At 46.8% G+C, this 16542-nt stretch overlaps 1 protein-coding gene and 2 long non-coding RNA genes across 7 annotated transcripts in view; 1 reads left to right on the plus strand and 2 right to left on the minus strand.

The window, feature by feature from the left end:
• Nucleotides 1–10535: 10535 nt before the first annotated feature.
• On the minus strand, nt 10536–12702 carry LOC127491622 (uncharacterized). 2 transcript variants are annotated; one of them, XR_011378076.1, is made up of 2 exons: nt 12568–12702; nt 10536–11388 (listed from the first exon to the last, which is right to left on the minus strand). It is a non-coding gene; the product is annotated as an uncharacterized lncRNA (long non-coding RNA). The 2 variants fall into 2 exon arrangements; XR_007920437.2 differs by lacking the exon at nt 12568–12702 and adding an exon at nt 12173–12304.
• Nucleotides 12703–13265: 563 nt separating this feature from the next.
• LOC103344982 (serine/threonine-protein kinase MARK2) lies at nt 13266–15209 on the minus strand. Its single transcript, XM_051848724.2, has 4 exons — nt 14117–15209; nt 13951–14013; nt 13788–13850; nt 13266–13689 (listed from the first exon to the last, which is right to left on the minus strand). Exons 1-4 carry the CDS (start codon nt 15207–15209, stop codon nt 13370–13372), a joined length of 1539 nt encoding a protein of 512 aa, XP_051704684.1. The 3' UTR covers nt 13266–13369.
• Nucleotides 15210–16048: 839 nt separating this feature from the next.
• Nucleotides 16049–16542, plus strand: part of LOC103349228 (uncharacterized) — a 48937-nt gene continuing 48443 nt past the window's right edge. For all 4 annotated transcript variants that reach the window (XR_011378068.1, XR_011378063.1, XR_011378059.1 and 1 more), the window contains exons 1-2: nt 16049–16200; nt 16284–16388. This is a non-coding gene — a long non-coding RNA (uncharacterized lncRNA). The remainder of the gene's footprint in view (nt 16201–16283; nt 16389–16542) is intronic.

The following is a 16542-nucleotide window of genomic DNA, read 5'->3' on the forward strand; positions in this document are numbered from 1 at the left end:
GCACTCTCTGAGTTTTCCTTTTGTGTGGCTGTTGGCGTAATAGTTAATATGCTGGTTGGGATGCCTGCAAATCATATTGGAGAGCCTGGGTTCAAGTTACTGCTCCACTCCTGATCCTGTCTTACCTGTAATGCACACTATGGGACAAAGCAGATAATGGCTTATGTGGTTGGGTCCCTGTTACCCGCATGGTAAACGTGGATTGAGTTCCAGGCTTCTGACTTCAGCCTGACTCAGCCCTGGCTGTTGTGGAAAATTAAGTAAACTAGTGATCGGAAGATAGCCCTCTTCTCTGTGACTCTGCATGCCTCTCCCTCTCTCCCTCTCTGCCCCTCTCTTTTCCTCTATCTATTTCACTTTCTTTCACATAAAAATGAATACATATTAAAATTTCGCTCTTATTAGTGTTTTGAGATCTTTCTTCACTTGAATTTATATTACAGAAATAAAAGCAATTTGATAGAAGTGCCTTAGAAATTGAGTGAGATGACTTAACAAATTGACACTCTTGTTTATGGCATCAGTAATCTCCCTAGGCTCTTGTCATGAGTTGCCAAGGCTTGATGTGAATGGAATGGGAGAGGGAGCGGGAGATGGGAGGGTTGCGGGTGGGAGGGAAATTATGGGGGGAAAAAGCCATTGTAATCCATAAGCTGTACTTTGGAAATTTATATTTAGTAAATAAAAGTTAAAAAAAATAATGAAAAAAGAAAGAGCATCAGATGGATCTGGCTTAGTGTCATAGCAGGTAAAGCTGCCATGTGTGACAAAAGCATCCCATACCTGTGCCAGTTTGTGTCCTGGCTGCTCCACTTCAACTCCACTCCCTGCTAGTGCCTAGGAAAATCAGCAGAAGATAACCTAAGTGTTTGGGCCCCTGCCACCCATGAGGGAGACACAAATGAAGTTCCTGGCTCCTGACTTTGGTTTGGCCAGGGGTTGGCTATGGGGCCAACTGGGAAGTGAACCAGTGGATAGAGGATCTTTGTCTCTCTGTTACTGGACTTTCAAATAAATGTCCTTTCAAATAAATTGTCCTTGTCTACGAGTGCATTGCTGTGGTCCAGTTAATGGTGGTCTGACAACAATATGCCACTCTTTAAGAACTGGGTTATGCCGCTCTTTAAGCACCAGATTGGGAGCTCCTTACATCCGCCCACAGCCACTGCCAAGATGTAGAGATACACTACATCATACCCTGAGTTGCTGAGGTGGTAGCCAGTGACGGGTAAGATCCCCGGGACAGCCCTTACCAGCTGGAGTGGTAGTCAAGGACGGGTAAGATCCCCAGAGGGGGACAACCTAAGACAGACATGCTCCCTAAAGGGCTGATCCCACTCAGAGGGGACAACCTAAGACAGGCACACTCTCCACTCAGTTCCTCTTCCTCTCCTAGTATAAAACAAAAAAGGGAGATTCTGTGGGGAAATTAGGCACACGTGGCAATTCAAAGATGGCGCCCAAAGGAAGTAAGGTGGGCGGTGCCCAAAGTCATTTACCACCAAAGCTGATTGGCCGCGCAACATCTTTACAATTAAAAAAAGGAATAGAGCCAGATAACCCAGGAAGAATTGTGGAGCTTCCTTTTATTTTTAGCTCCTGCTATCAGGACTGTGGTGACTGAGCTCATTGATGTATGTGGAAGTGCTTTCTTAGAATTATCCTTTCCTAATAAAGATATTTCTCTATAAATGGCTCTAAAATCTTAGAAAAATAGACCACCTACATAATATTCTCAGGACCAGGGAACTTGACTTTGGAAAGTTTCATCTGTTCAAATATTATTCCGATATCACGTTCTTATAGTATGGTGGCTACATAGGTTAGATATCAGAGTGTTAAGCTAATTTTTTAATATAGTCAAATATAATCATCTTTTATTCTTTGATTTGCTGCAGTTCAGAGAGAGGATTTCCAATTCTGATATTTTTAAATATTCTCCTGTGAGTCCTTTTTCACGTTAACGGATTTGTCATCTTCCATTAAATCTTTGAGCTTTTGGAATTGCTGCTTCTAAAATGTTTGAAGTTTGGTTCCAATATTTTTCCAGTTGGACACCATTTATTACAAGCCTTTCATTGTTTAAATGCACAGCTTATTATTTAGTTTCAGAGGAAGATTAATATTCCATTGAGTATCAGTGAAAATTCCTTTTTATTTTTTAAATTTTTTATATATATATATATGTATTCTCACTTTATTTTAAAGGTGGAGTGGCATAGACTAACAATGAGGGATAGTCCATATGCTGGTTTATTTGCAACATGTCCACGGCAGCAGTTGGTTGGGCTGAAGCCAGAAGTTCAAAACATTTGAATTCTCAAATGGGTGGCAGGAACCCAAGGACTTGTTCTGTCATCTTTTGCCTCCCAAAATGCACTTTAGTAGGAAGACACATCAGAAATGGAGGAGCCATGACTTGAGCGAGGAACTTGAGTGTTGGAGTTGAGTATCCCAAGCAATGATTTAGCTCCTGAGACAATTGCCCACCCCCTTACTTAGGTTTTCAGTGGTCATAAAAAGGAAAATGACACGCTACATAAAATTCGCTTACTTTAAAATTGCATCATTAAGACTGGAAATAGTACAATAAATTTCAGAACATGGAAAAAGAAAATATTTTGAGAATATCACAATTTTAAAAGATTGCTTCAGCAGTCTTTAAAATCATTTATAAATGAGTGAGGAAACATTAACAAAAACAATGATCTAGTCTAGTGTACAGCTTAATATTCTGGCTGTTAAGATTAGAATGCTACATTCTAAACTGGATCATGAGAAAAAAAAATTAAAAAGTGAAAATTGAACACATCTATTAAAAAGCAGAGACTGTAGGGCCAGTGCTGTGTTCTAGCAGGTAAGCCGCCTGCTGTGCTGCCATCCCATATGGGTACCGGTTCATGTCCCAGCTGCTCTACTTCTAATCCAGCTCTCTGTTGTGGCCTTTTAAAGCAGAAGATGGCCCAAGTACTTGGGACCCTGCACCCACGTGAGAGACTAGAAGAAGCTCCTGGCTCCTGAATCCTTGCTTTGGATCAGTGTAGCTCTGGCCATTGTGGCCATTTGGGGAGTGAACCAGTGGATGGAAGATTGTCTCTTTCTCTCTCTCTCTCCCCCTCCATCCATTTGTCCCTCCCTCCCTCCCTCCCTTTCTCTGCCTCCCTGTAACTCTGCCTTTCAAATAAATAAATATTTAAAAAAACATAGACTGAAACACAAGTTAAATCATCTGGTACTAGACTGACTACTATATACCCAATTATGATCAAAGTTAGATATCAATAATAGACCTGAACTTTCATTTCTGGAGAACAAGAGATGAGAGATTTTGTTTTATAACAAAATGAATTTTTATGTGTGAAGCATAAAAGATAAAAACGAAATTCTTGTTTCTGGCATTGTTTGCACTGTGTTCTAAGCCACCACTTGTGATGTATACATCCCATATCTAATGCTGAATCAAGTCTCATCTAAGAATTAGTCAGAAATTATGTATATGCTTAGATTAATGGGTGAAAATATTTTCCGTGTACATTGTACACGCTTCAGTCTGAAATTTTCAGGCTTCAGTCTGAAATTTTGGAAATGAAAGATATCGTCAAACTGCATGCTGGCAGTATTGAAGAGCTGCAGAAAAATCTGATAAGACCAAGTTCAGTAAGTCAGTCTCTTAACCTCTGTCACACTGAGAAGGTGTTTCTATATCTCTGCTAGGAGATTGGGAAAATATTTTGCCTAACAAGAAGAGTCTCATTGAGAAGTATATTTTTCTGTATTTATACAGATACTACTTGCTACTACCAAGGCAAATCTGCTAATCTTTATAGAAGGAATGGACTGAACTCATAAAATTGTTTAAGTAGTCAGATTACATTTTAAAATTCTAATTGTGTTACATTAGAAAACAATATTTTGTTTACAGTGGATCTTTTAGATCCTTTCATCAGTTGATGGACATTTCCATGATTTCTACCTTTGGTCTACTGTGAGTAGTGTTGTGATGGTCATGGTTGTAGAAATGTCACTTGGAGTCCCTAGTAATATTTACAGTACCTTTTGAAGTGTGAATAAAGTCAAGTGATGACATGGTATGGAATCTGAATCTCTTTGGTTAAAATCTAAACTCTTCATTGGGATTTAATAGTAAATTTATTTGAGAGTGTAAGTTGTACTCCTTATCCAGAATGTTACTGGTTCATTATACATGCTTTTTCACCACAAGGAATGTTACATCTTTGGGTTCTTAAAAGGAAATAGGTGCCATTGATGATCTAGAAATGATTACTCTGGCATTGTCTTACAGAGTTCCATAATGCTCTGAACACTGCAGGTTCGGAAACAAACTTTCACCTGTTAGTCTACATTCATCAGCCTTTATAAGGACTTAGTTCAGTCTCACAAAAGATAGATGTGTAATCCAGGATTCCAATTGATGGATAGTGAATACCATATAAAAATTTATCAAGTAAAACAGGATTACCCTGTCTTTCATGTCCTTGTTCATAAAAATTACTCACAAGATTACATGTAAACACTTGAGATTGTTGATTTTACCAAATAGTTTCTTTAAGTGTCAATAGAGTGCTGTTGCATTATGCAGATATTTATATCTACAGAACAAGAACATTTGTGTTGACCAGTCATTTTCATGAATTAGGAAACATTGAAACATCCTTTTACTCTAGACTTGCAGTAAATGAGTTCAAACTATGTCCATGACAGGGTGTTGATGATGGATTTTTGTGGATAAGAATGCCAGGAAATTCATACATACAAATAATAATAAATTCTATACTCCTAAAATACTTTTAATGTTTTTATCTTGCCATATTTAAAACCATGATGAACTCAACAGAAATGCTCAGACCTAAAAGAAACATTTTGAAAAGATTTTGAATTATGTGGATTACCTTGACAGTTCATACCAGATTTCCAGATGAACTAAAGGAAAGATGCTGCACCACATAATACGTTTCCCTTGTAACTTTTTAACTATTTTGGTTGGTATAATTTTGTTATTCATGCCAACTTGTCTTCAATCAAAGGCGTTTCACTGTCAACTGATGTGTTCTTATAACCTCTCAGCAATTTTTAATGGTCCCTCCTTTTTATCAAATTATAAATGTGCAAATTTTAGCAACATTAAGTTCCTCACAGGTATTTTTCTTATTCACTTTAGCCATTTTTACAAGTAAGTTGCTTACACTCTATAGTTCTACGCTGTAGAATTGTACTAGTTTTAGTGTACCAACACACTGATTGCTCTGTGATACTTCAGTAGCTTGTTAAGTGTTACAGATTTATCAGGGGAGAAATAGTGAACTGAATCTGTTGGCTAAATAATATAACATTGATTATGCAGGAAGGTGACGTCTTTTTTATCTCAGTTTAGTCAGTAATGTGTATGCATGATGGAAAGAATGTGGATTGATGTGTGTGGTGATGACATTCAAAGTATTGTTGCTCCTTGATTTTTGATAGGGCTACATGATGATAAAATCATCATTAAATGAAAAATATCCTAAGTCAAGAAAGCATTTAATACCTGCCCACTTCTCAGCATTCTAGCCCAGCAACATAGTACACAGAAGGGCTATTTCCCCTTTTGATTGTGTAGTTGACTTGGAGATGCAGGTCACTGCTGCTGCCCAGCATCCTAAGGGAGGACAGGTAACATGGCACAATCCTAGAGTAGGAAAGGATCAAAATTCAAAATATGTATCCTATGGAATGTATCACTTATGCCCCATCATAAAAATGAAAAGCCATGACTCACAAATATGGAACAATTTGCATATACTATTGATTAAATTGAACACTCATTATTAACAATAAGGTGATAAATAATAAATGGTAATAAATATACTTTGTCAAGTGCATGTGAAACTACTTCAAGTAGCTGACACCCAGTAAGCACATTCTGTAGTACAGGTAACACTGGAAATTATGACACATTAGTTCACTAAGTTAGATGATGAGACAAAGAATTAAAGATCAAATTTGGTGAGATCAGCAGAAAAGTACATATCCTATCCAATGTGTCAACAGGAATTCTAGGGCTGGTTTAATAATACAAGTGTTTTTAGGATACAAAATGTCAGTAAACACAGATTTGTTGTTAATTTTCGTTGTAGTCTTAGCATGGTTTTATCATTATAAGGTACTTATTTGTTAAACTCTGACAGTCACTGTACTTGGCATTTTTTCTTCTGTTCTTTATTAAAATAATTAAAAAGGTCACAGTTAACTATCATTCTTCCCAGAAGTTGAGAGACATTTTTCTTGTTATATAATACAGTCAGTAGTATTGCACTGCCATGGTGAAACAGGGAAGATTAAATTGAAGGATAAAATTCACTATAATTCTCTAAAATTTTGTTCTTATTTTCACTTATGTGACAAGACATAGAGCCTATGTATATTAATTTAATGTGTTCCAGGATAAGTTGTTCAGAAATTCCATTATACTGTTCCACAAAATGCTAATATTGTATAAAATATACAATCTAACTGAAGAATTCTCATTTCTTTCTTTTGAACTTCACATATATGTATGTATATACACACACAAACACGTACACACATAGAAGTAGGGAAATGTTCAGGTCATGTATAGTCTATACGTACAAAATAGGGTGATAAATGTTTCCTCTGCCTTCCCAGCTGCCATGGACATAAATCCCCAAACCCTGAGACACACCACAGAAAGCACTCAACTGGTTTGACATTGCTAAGTATCTCCTCTATATTCTTCCAGGCTGGATCGTACCTATTCCCTTCTTATTTCCTTTTTTCTTGTTGAAAACAAATAAGCAGATGAATAATCGAAGGTCCTGCTCCTAGATTTTTAAAAATGAGTAACTGAGATGCAGTTTCATTTAGTTCACCGGAAATACGCATTCTGAGAAAGTGTGCATCAATTTAAATTTTTTTTGCAAAAAACTTCCTTACCTCTTAACCCATTTTGACAAACTTTTCAAAGAACTCTTACATATTTTGCATATGTAAAGTGAACCAATTAATATGACAAAATTCACTATTCCAAAGTATGTTCCCAGAGTTGGATAACCATTACCTCAATCAATTTTGGAATATTTGTAATCAACCCTGAAAAGAAACCATGTATAACTTCTCCATCACCCCTTCGGTCCCTCTTTCTTCCTTAGCCCTGCACAACCACCACTCTGTTTCATCTCCAGAGATTTCCCTGCCCAGGAAATTTCATTTTAATAGAGACCTACAGTATGTAGCCTTTTATGAATGGCTTCTTTCACTTAGTATACTACTTTCAGTATATACTTTTAGTAGTATACTACCATCCATGTTATAACATCTATTTATACTTCTTTTTGTTGTGAAACAATGTTCAATGTAGTAGAATACAGTTCTGTTGTATGATGAACATTTAGATATTTCTGCTTAATGTTATCATGAACATGCATTTCCACCATGCTGCATGGACAGATTTTTTCCTCCCCTGCCATTGGATTTAATCAAACTCAAGTTGTCCTTTCTGGTCTTTTACTTCTACTTTTGGAACACCATTTATTCAGACCCAGCCCAATATTTCCCTTTTGTCAATAAGCTTTTCCTTCTGTCACACTGTTGACTCTTATAGACTTGAGACTTTTCAATGTGTGTCATCCAGTTTGTGCAGAGCCACCTAATCCTTTATTTCACAAGGCTTTTATTTTTATTCATGGAATAAAAAAATTCCCCTATCTTGGTATAGATTGAGGATATTTTAGCTTATCATTTTTTCAGATAAATACTTTATACCTTATCAGAAATTTCTTCTTTCAAATATCGACATAGTATTGTGAATTAAGCTTTAGTATGAAAAATTTTACTCCAAATACATTTTAAGCAATAAATTATAAAATTAAATGCACTTATTTGCAATAGAGTAGGATTTCCCTATCAGACACTCAGGCTATATGCCCTGAGGAACAAAAAGGTCTAAATTTACTTTCTTTCATGCTGTAGCCAGAACTAGGATTTGTAGTTTCATAGTTTTTGTGCACTGGTTACAGCTTTTCTGATTCACCAAAACATAGAACGTTATGCTATCCTTAGAATGAATTGTTTTGGAAAAGTTGATTTATTCATTGGATCTAATATTTTTAATAGAAAACTTTTATTTAATAAATATGAATTCCAAAAGTACAACTTTTGGATTATAGTGGTTCTTTCTTGCATAACCACCCTCCCACCCACACACCATCCCATCTCCTACTCCCTCTCCCATCCCATTCTTCATTTTTTAAAAAGATTTATATATTTGAAAGAGTTATACAGAAAGAGGAGAGGCAGAGAGAGAGAGAGTGAGTCTTCCACCCGATGGCTCATTCTCCATTTGGCTGCAATGGCTGGAGCTGCACCGATCTGAAACAAGGAGCCATGAGCTTCTTCTGGGACTCCTACGTGGGTGCAGAGGACCAAGAACTTGGACCATCTTCTACTGCTTTCCCAGGCCACAGCAGAGAGCTGGATCAGAAGTAGAGCAGCCGAGTCTAAAACCGGTACCCATATGGGATGCCAGCACTTCAGGCCAGGGTGTTAACCCACTGAGCCACAGCACCAGCCCCCCCCCCCCCATTTTTCATTAAGATCATTTTTAATTAGCTTTATATAGAGACTATCAACTTAGTATATACTAAGTAAAGATTTCAACAGTTTGCACCCACACAGACACACACAGTATAAAGTACTGTTTGAAAATTGGTGCTACCGTTAATTCTCATAGTACAAGACATTAAGGACATAGGTTCTACATGGGGAGCAAGTGCACAGTGACTCCTGTTGTTGATTTAACAATTGACATTCTTGTTTATGGTGTCAGTAATCACCCAAGGCTCTTGTCATGAGAGAGAGAGAGAGAGAGAGAGGGAGGGAGAGAGAGAGAGATCTTCCATCCAATGATTCACTCCCCAATTGGCTGCAATGGCTGGAGCTGTGCTGATCCATAGCCAGGAGCCAGGAGCTTCTTCTGGGTCTCCCATGTGAGTGCAGGGGCCCAAGGACTTGGGCCATGTTCTACTGCTTTCCCAGGCCATAGCAGAGAGCTGGATGGGAAATGGAGCAGCCGGGACTCGAACCGGCACCCATATGGGATGCCGACGCTTCAGGTTGGCTTTAACCCACTGCGCCACAGCGCCAGCCCCAAATCAGTTCTTTTCAAGCAGAGTCCAGGTGCCAGCTGCAGAGCTGAGAGGGAGACAGGATCACCAGCCTGGTGCCTGACCTCAGAGCCCACTGCAGTTACCACCGCTGGTCCCTAAGGGAGCACAGCTCAGCCTGCCTGCTGCCTGCAGACTCCCCTGAGTTCTCAAAAGGCCTCCTCACTGGGGAAAGCACAGCCTGGTTGGTGCCTCCATCACCCTCCCCTTCCCTTCCCTGACATCTCCGTGCCATGATGTCTCTTCCCCCATGGCACGTCTCCAGGTGTACAGCTGGACCAGGACTGAGGGACTGAGGCTGGGTTTCTCCAGCCTCTCAGCCAAAACTAAACCTATCTTAGCCACACTGTTTACTTCCTAGGAGCCCCAATTACAAGGTCTTCTGGAGCCATGGAAGTGTTGAGGGTCCAGATTTCCAAAAGACCCATTCTTGGAGTGATCTGATTGGCTTCTCAGTTCTTAAAAGGGTAGGGCTCAAAGCATTGCTATGAAAATGACCACAAACGGAGCCTACTCCTTCCCAATCCTATAGACTTCTCCAGATCTTTTTGTCCCAATAAATATTTTCCTTTCTAAGTACCTATGGAACAAGCATTATATCTAAGCCAATCAGCGTTCTGGGACTGAATTAAGCCTCCAGTTCTACATGGAAGCAGAGGGCTGAAGACTTTACTAAGAGGCTGGATAAAGGATTGATCGGGCAGTAGCACACAGGAGAGTTAGACCTTCAGAAGCTTGCAGGGTATAAGCATCCACTGATGGCTGTGACATTGCCTTGGAAATGGCTCTACGCCTCCCCCAGGATGCCATTGGACCTCGGTCCTACTCTAGAGCTGATTTTTAGCTAAGCAAACAGCAAAGTTTGGGGTTTATGAGGTACAGCCTCTCTAGCCAATGATTCATACCTGGATTCAGCGTATGTATAGCGACCATACCAGGCTGACCTTGGTTGCGTGCTTTGGAGGGCTCAGGGAAGTCTGGGCCCTCGCTGTCCTCAGAGAATGTGTGGGAGAGTTGGGGTCACAGGTGAAAACGGCTGCACGCCATGGGGCTGGTGTGCCAAGCTGAGGTGGTAACACAGAGGAGAGGAGAGGAGTGGGGCAAGAGAATGGAGACAACATGGTAGCCAGGGTTGGGGGCAGCCTGCTGTAACAGGCAAGAGCACAGGCTCTGGTGGCCAAATCCCAGCTCCACCACTTCCTGGGCGTGACCCCTGGCAGGGGACTCAGTCTCAGTGCTGCCACTTCCTCTTCTACAAGATGGGTATGGCGGCAATCACTTCCACATCTTGGCTTGTTGTAGGGACGAAATGAGTCAATAGTTACAAAGCACTCGGAACCACATGTGCTGCATCATAGGCACTGTGTTTATCAAGCAATTTGCTGAACACTGAAGACAGCCTCAGATTCTACATACAGTCTATCTCAGATTCTGAAAGTTGCCTGGGAAGGCGCATAGCCCAGGTAGCCAAAAGTAATAAAAGGGAATTAGCACTCTGTATCTCTCGAGAAACATGAATGAGATTGTCTTTTGTAATTTCCAACAATTCTGTAGTCCCAGTCCTTTTGTCACCTATTGCTTTGCATTCTTCCATCTTGTGGCTCCCCCTATCAGTGCACTGATAGGGGGCCTCTGCCCACGGGGCTCACTTTGTCTCTCTCTCTCTCTCTCGCTTTCGCTCTCGCTCTTGCTCTCGTTCTCACTCTCGCTCTCGCTCTCTCCTGTGGGTGGCCATGGTAATGCACCTCGCAGACTCCTTAGTACTAAATGCACTTTGGTAACTGAACAAGGCCATGGCTGCCATGCTTTGAAATCCATGGCTGCCTTTGCAGGAGCCCATGAGCTCATGGGCTGTTCTCCACCAATGACTTGGGGACCCCTTTGTCAACAGCTTTGCCTCAGGAACTCTCAGTAGTTTTGCCAAACCTTCCGTAGACTCCATGGCAGGCCAGGCTAGGGCACATCCACCCAGTCTTCTTTCTCCTTCCTTCACTGCTCCCATCAGCTGGGCTCACAGAGCGGCCACTTCGTGTGCCTTAGGAAGTCCTGGGGACCTGCCAGCAAAGGGGTGCTCCAGGTAGACTCCGGGTGGGAAGGTACAATGAGACCGCTTCGGGAACCTGCATGGTGGCGTAGTGGGTAGCTCCCGTGTGGGTGCCGGTTCGTGTCCCAGTTACTCCACTTCCAATCCAGCCCCGTGCTGATGCACCTGAGGAAGCAGAGGAGATGACCTAAGTGTCAGGCTCAGCCCTGGCTGTTGTGGCCATCTAGGGAGTGAAGCCGTGGACGGAGCATGTCTCTTTCTCTCTGTCTCCCTCTCCCTCTCTGGAACTTGCCTATTAAGTAAGTGTCTTTAAAAATAAACAAATAAATAAATAGCCAGTGCCAGGATTCTGTAGTAGCGGCAGAATTTAGTGCATTAGGAAATCCCTGGTTTCCTTTCTCCCCTTTTCCTCTCTGCACCATTGCCGGGTGTCAGTGCCCAGAACCTCCTGCCTGTCCTGCACCCAGGTGTCTTCCCTTCCTCCTCAGGGGCTCACAGAGGCAGCGCCCGCCTGCCCCCATTGTCCCCACCTGGTCCAAGCCCTCACCAGGACAGCTGCCCCCATAGCTCCTGCAGCAGGTGCACGCCTCCCTCCCCCCACTGGCCCTCAAATCCTGACTGCTCCCAGGTGCTTCTCTGATCTCCCCTCTCCCCAACTAAGAACCCAGCAGAGGCATCCAGGGCTGTCAGAGGAAATGCGAACTCCTAAGTCAGCTCCAAGCCCTCCCTCCCCTATGCTCACACCCCACCATCTGGCCTCCTGCAGTCCCTGGACTCCTCTCCCGGCGTGCCATCATCCCCTGTGTAGGCATCAGCCAGTGAGCACCCTTGTATGGGACTCCAGGGGAGACGCAGAGAAAGCAGAAGGCTGGGGCGTGGCCCACAGGAGACCAGGACCAGCACAGGTGAAAAACAAGCTCCCCAAGAGCCCCACCCTGCAGAGACTCACAGGCTGTGATGATGATGCTTGGACCACCCCAGAGACGCCACATTCCTCATCCATGTCCACTGAGCAGCGGCAGCCCAGCACCGCTCCTGATGTCCAAATGCCTTGTGGGACACCGTGCACAGCGTTCTCTCCACCTCCAACACTGGGCCCCTCGGTTGCCCCTGCCCCTTGCTTGGAATTCTGGGCCATTGCCCCGCCCTGAGACTCTCAGGGAGGCCAGGACAGGAGCCACGCCCAGTGACTGGTGGAAGACGCCGGCCCCACCCTCCACCATCCCCACCTCCCTGTGTGTGTGACGCGAGCACCTGCTGGAGCCCACGCAGCCCAGTTCTGTGCACGGAGCATCCATGTAACCTCAGATCTGGAAGAAAGCTCCTTCACTAAACACAGCCTACCTGTCCCAGAAATGTGGAAGTGAGGAAGACCGGGGTGGGGGAGGTCCCATCCTCCAGTGTCCCCAGGTGGGGCAGAGGGTCCTGTCCTCTCCAGTAGGTCTCAAGCCTTTCTTTCAGTTCCCTGGGAACTTGGAAGGCCTGGGTGCTGCCAGGGGCCTCCTGAACTAAAACCAGGTCCTCGTCTTGCCCGCGTCCTCTGTTGCATTTGGGCCTCACCGTGGGCAGGCCGGGCACACAGCACAGCGTGGACGTCCTGCCCGGCTCCACCTGCAGCTGTTGGACTGCAGAGTCGGTGGATCCCGTACCCCATGAGGTCAGGTGCATGGCCCTCGGGGGAATGGGGTCGTGTTCTCCCTTGACGACGCAGGAGATGTTGGAGAAGACACTGACAGCTCTCTGTTGCAATGCACAGCTCTGTGGACTGGGACCTCCCTGCTGTGCCAGAGACCTCAGACCCCGACCCTCGTGTGCCTGTGCCATGTGGACGAGTGACTCCCCCTCCCTCCCTGTCTCCCGCCTAGCCTCTGGGAGGCGTCACTCTATGCTCTGCTTCTATGAGGTCACCCCTTCTGTGACCCCCACACGGGTGTGATCGCCCAGTGTTGGTCTTTCCATGAGAAAGACAGTACCGCCCACACCTCCATCACCTCCCCACGGTGCACACAGGGACCCAAACATCACACGGGACCAAAGCCACGCACAAAGGTGAAGTTTATTCATGAGAAGCACTTGCAAATGCTCACAAAAAACGTTCAGTCAGCTCAGCCTGCGCATTGCTCCTGGTGACGGGGGCGGAGCGAGGCTACTTGGGGGCCACTCTGCAGCAGCGGAGGCCAGGGCCGCTCCCTCGGGATGGCAGGATGCGGCACGCCCTCAGCAGGAACCGGAGGATCCTCCTGCCGACCCCGTGCCGGCCCTGCCTCTTGCCCTGGGCGCTGGCTGTGCAGTCTGTGGTGGCAGCGGTGGCTGCGGTCCCAGCCCCCTCAGGCTCACAGGCAGCTGCGGCGGCTTCTGGCTCTGCGAGGTCCACACGGCTCCTGGCACTGGGGCTGGAGGGCGACGCCTTGGAGGCTGGCTCGGGGGCTGCGCTGGGAGCAGGGCTCCTCTCCTGCGGTGGCTGGCCTGGTAGGTGAGTCAAGAAGGGGTCACCAAGGGGGCCTAGGGCTCAGCCAAAGAGTACCCGAGATGGCTGGGGCTGGGAGGGAGAGGGGAAGACTCACTGGAGGGCTCGGAGGAGTCGGGGGCTGCGCTGGGAGCAGGGCTCCTTGCCTGCTGTGGCTGGCCTGGTAGGAGAGAGTCAAGACTGGGGTTACCTCGGGGCCTTGGGCTCAGCTCCTGGAGGCCCCCAAGTGGCAGGGGATGTGGGGAGTGGGCAAGACTCACTGGAGGGCTCGGTGGAGTCGGGGGCGGCGCTGGGAGCAGGGCTCCTCTCTGGCTGTGGCTGGCCTGGTAGGAGAGAGTCAAGAGTGGGGTCACCTCGGGGGCCTTGGACTCAGCTCCTGGAGGGCCCAAGGCAGGAGGGGCTGGGAAGGGAGAGGGCAAGACTCACTGGGGGCCTCGGAGGAGTCGCTTTGTGCGGAGGAAATGCAGCCAACAGCCATGCTGTCAGGGGACACCGACACCAGAGCCAAGCCGTCGTCCTCTATGGGGGGGCGCTTGCTGCTCTGCGAGGACTCGGGCAGGGACGCGGGGTCCTGGGGCTGAGGGCCTGGCGTCCCCTCGGTCCCCGTGCCTGGCAGCAGCCCGAGGCCCGCCAGGTACTCCCTGGCCTCTGGGTCCCGGGGAACGCCCAGGGGCTGCAGCAGGGTGACCGTGTCCTCCTCGTGCCCCTGGGCGGCTTCTCGGCCGGGGCTGAACCACCAGTGGGTCCTGGCGTCCTCCGCACTGGGCCTCCCCGAGGCGTCGACCGTGAGCAGCCACGCCAGCAGCTCCTGCAGGGCCGGGCTGATGCCACGTGGCACCATGTAGACGCCGCACAGCACCCGGTCCTGCAGCTTGTGCATGTTCTTGCCGTGGAAGGGCACCGTGGCCGCCAGCATGGCAAACAGCACCACCCCCAGACTCCACACGTCGGCCTTGAAAGCGTCGTAGTCCTCCCCGAGGAAAACCTCTGGTGCGCGGTACTCGGGGGTCCCCCAGAAGCCCCTTACCAGCGTGCCCCGCTCCAGCCGCAGGCTCAGCCCGAAGTCCGCCAGCTTGATGGTCATGTGCTCGTCCAGCAGCAGGTTGCCCAGCTTGAGGTCCCGGTGCGCCACCCGCTGGCCATGGCAGTAGCTGACGGCGGCCAGCGCCTGGCCAAACAGGGCCCTGGCCTCGTCCTCGGCCAGGCCGCCCTGCCACCGCACGTAGTGATAGAGCGAGCCCCTGGTCGCCAGCTCCATGACCAGGAACAGGTGCTTCCTCGTGTGCCGCTCCTCCAGCAGCCGCACGATGTTGTCGTGCCGCAGGCTCCTCAGGATGGCCGCTTCCCCCTGCGCGGACAGCGGGCTGCTGGGAGAGGCGTCTCGCAGGATCTTCACTGCCACGTACTTGCCTGACGCCAGGTGCCGGGCCAGCTTCACCAGGCTGAAGCCGCCCCGGCCGATCACGTGCACAAAGTGGTACCCGTCCAGAGGAGGATGGACTTCCCAGGGGCCTTTCATGCCGCCGGTCACCTAACTACGCTCTCTCGACTCCCTAACCTGCTCGACACACGCTAGCTAATCACCGACCCTCACTGCACTGCCTACAACACAAAGGGACCACGGGGGCCTGACTGCCCAGCTGACTAAGACACAGCACCAGCTACTCTCACTGCTCTAGAGGCGAAGCCACAAGACTACCTCAATAAAGGAGAAAACAACAAAGAGGAAAAGCCACTAAATCCTCGAACGCTGATACTTCTGAGCGTGCTAGCTGACTAGAGTGGGGGAAGCAAAACTAAAGAAAACTGCAAAAAAAGTCCAAATGGGCAAAACAACAACGAGGAGGAAAACAACAAACTAAACAAAACGGGAAAAAGCAAAAACCAAACAGACCCAGAAACCAACAACCAAGAAAACGCACAAGCAGCACCAACGAGCGCAACGGCTGGTTAGATGGGTCCTAGTTACACAGATCACAAAAGCGTGCTCTCTGGGTAAGGCGGACGAAAACCCAGGCCCCGCAGCGGCCATATATACTTTTTGGGGGCTCACCTCACATAGTGGCGCCTTATGAAGTCAGAGCGAGAAACGGACCAATCCCAGCCCAGCCAGGGACTCTGTAATAATACGACTTTCCTAACAGTGAGGCATTATGAAGTCAGAGCAAGAAATTGACCAATCACGGCTGCAGATAATTCACGGGGGGTTTCGCAGGAATTTTATAATTAAATTAAAAAGATACCCTAAAAGCTTTTGCCTTTGATGGGTGATAGGGATTGATACTTCATTTTTGAGAAATTCAAACAAGTATGGTGCTTGGGTGGTCTGGTCTTGTCTAGTGTAAAAGGTGATAGTAATTTGTGTCTTTTGAAGACCTCCTAGTGTCTCCACTTAGTATATCCCCTCCTTTGCCTTTACCCTCTGAGTGATGGGTCTCTGAGTGATGGAACAACTTCTCTGGCCTCGGTAAACTCAACACGTGTTCTGTTGCCCAAGACACCGTGGCCAGGTACACTGTCCGCATCTCCAGAGCTGAGAGGAAGGTGGCTTTGTCACCCTTTCCCCCTAAGTCATGGTCCGATTTCTCGGCAGAAACCCCGAAGCCCAGAAGGCAGTGCGGTCCGTGCAGTCCAAACAGGGAAGGCCCAGTCAGTGGCAGCCGAGAAAGCTACATCCTCCGAGACTGTCCTCCGCCTGGTAGGGAGGACTCGAGGCTCTGCCAGGCACTTGGGGTTCTGGGCTCCTGTCACAACAACCACCAAAACTCCTGGCTCCCGCCTTCAGCCTGGCCTAGTCCTGGAGGTCATTTGTGGGCTGTAGCAGAGCATGGAGGAGTTCGCCCCTCCCTCAC

This window comes from Oryctolagus cuniculus, chromosome 1 (genome assembly GCF_964237555.1).
Source record: "Oryctolagus cuniculus chromosome 1, mOryCun1.1, whole genome shotgun sequence".
In the NCBI taxonomy this organism is placed as follows: domain Eukaryota; kingdom Metazoa; phylum Chordata; class Mammalia; order Lagomorpha; family Leporidae; genus Oryctolagus; species Oryctolagus cuniculus.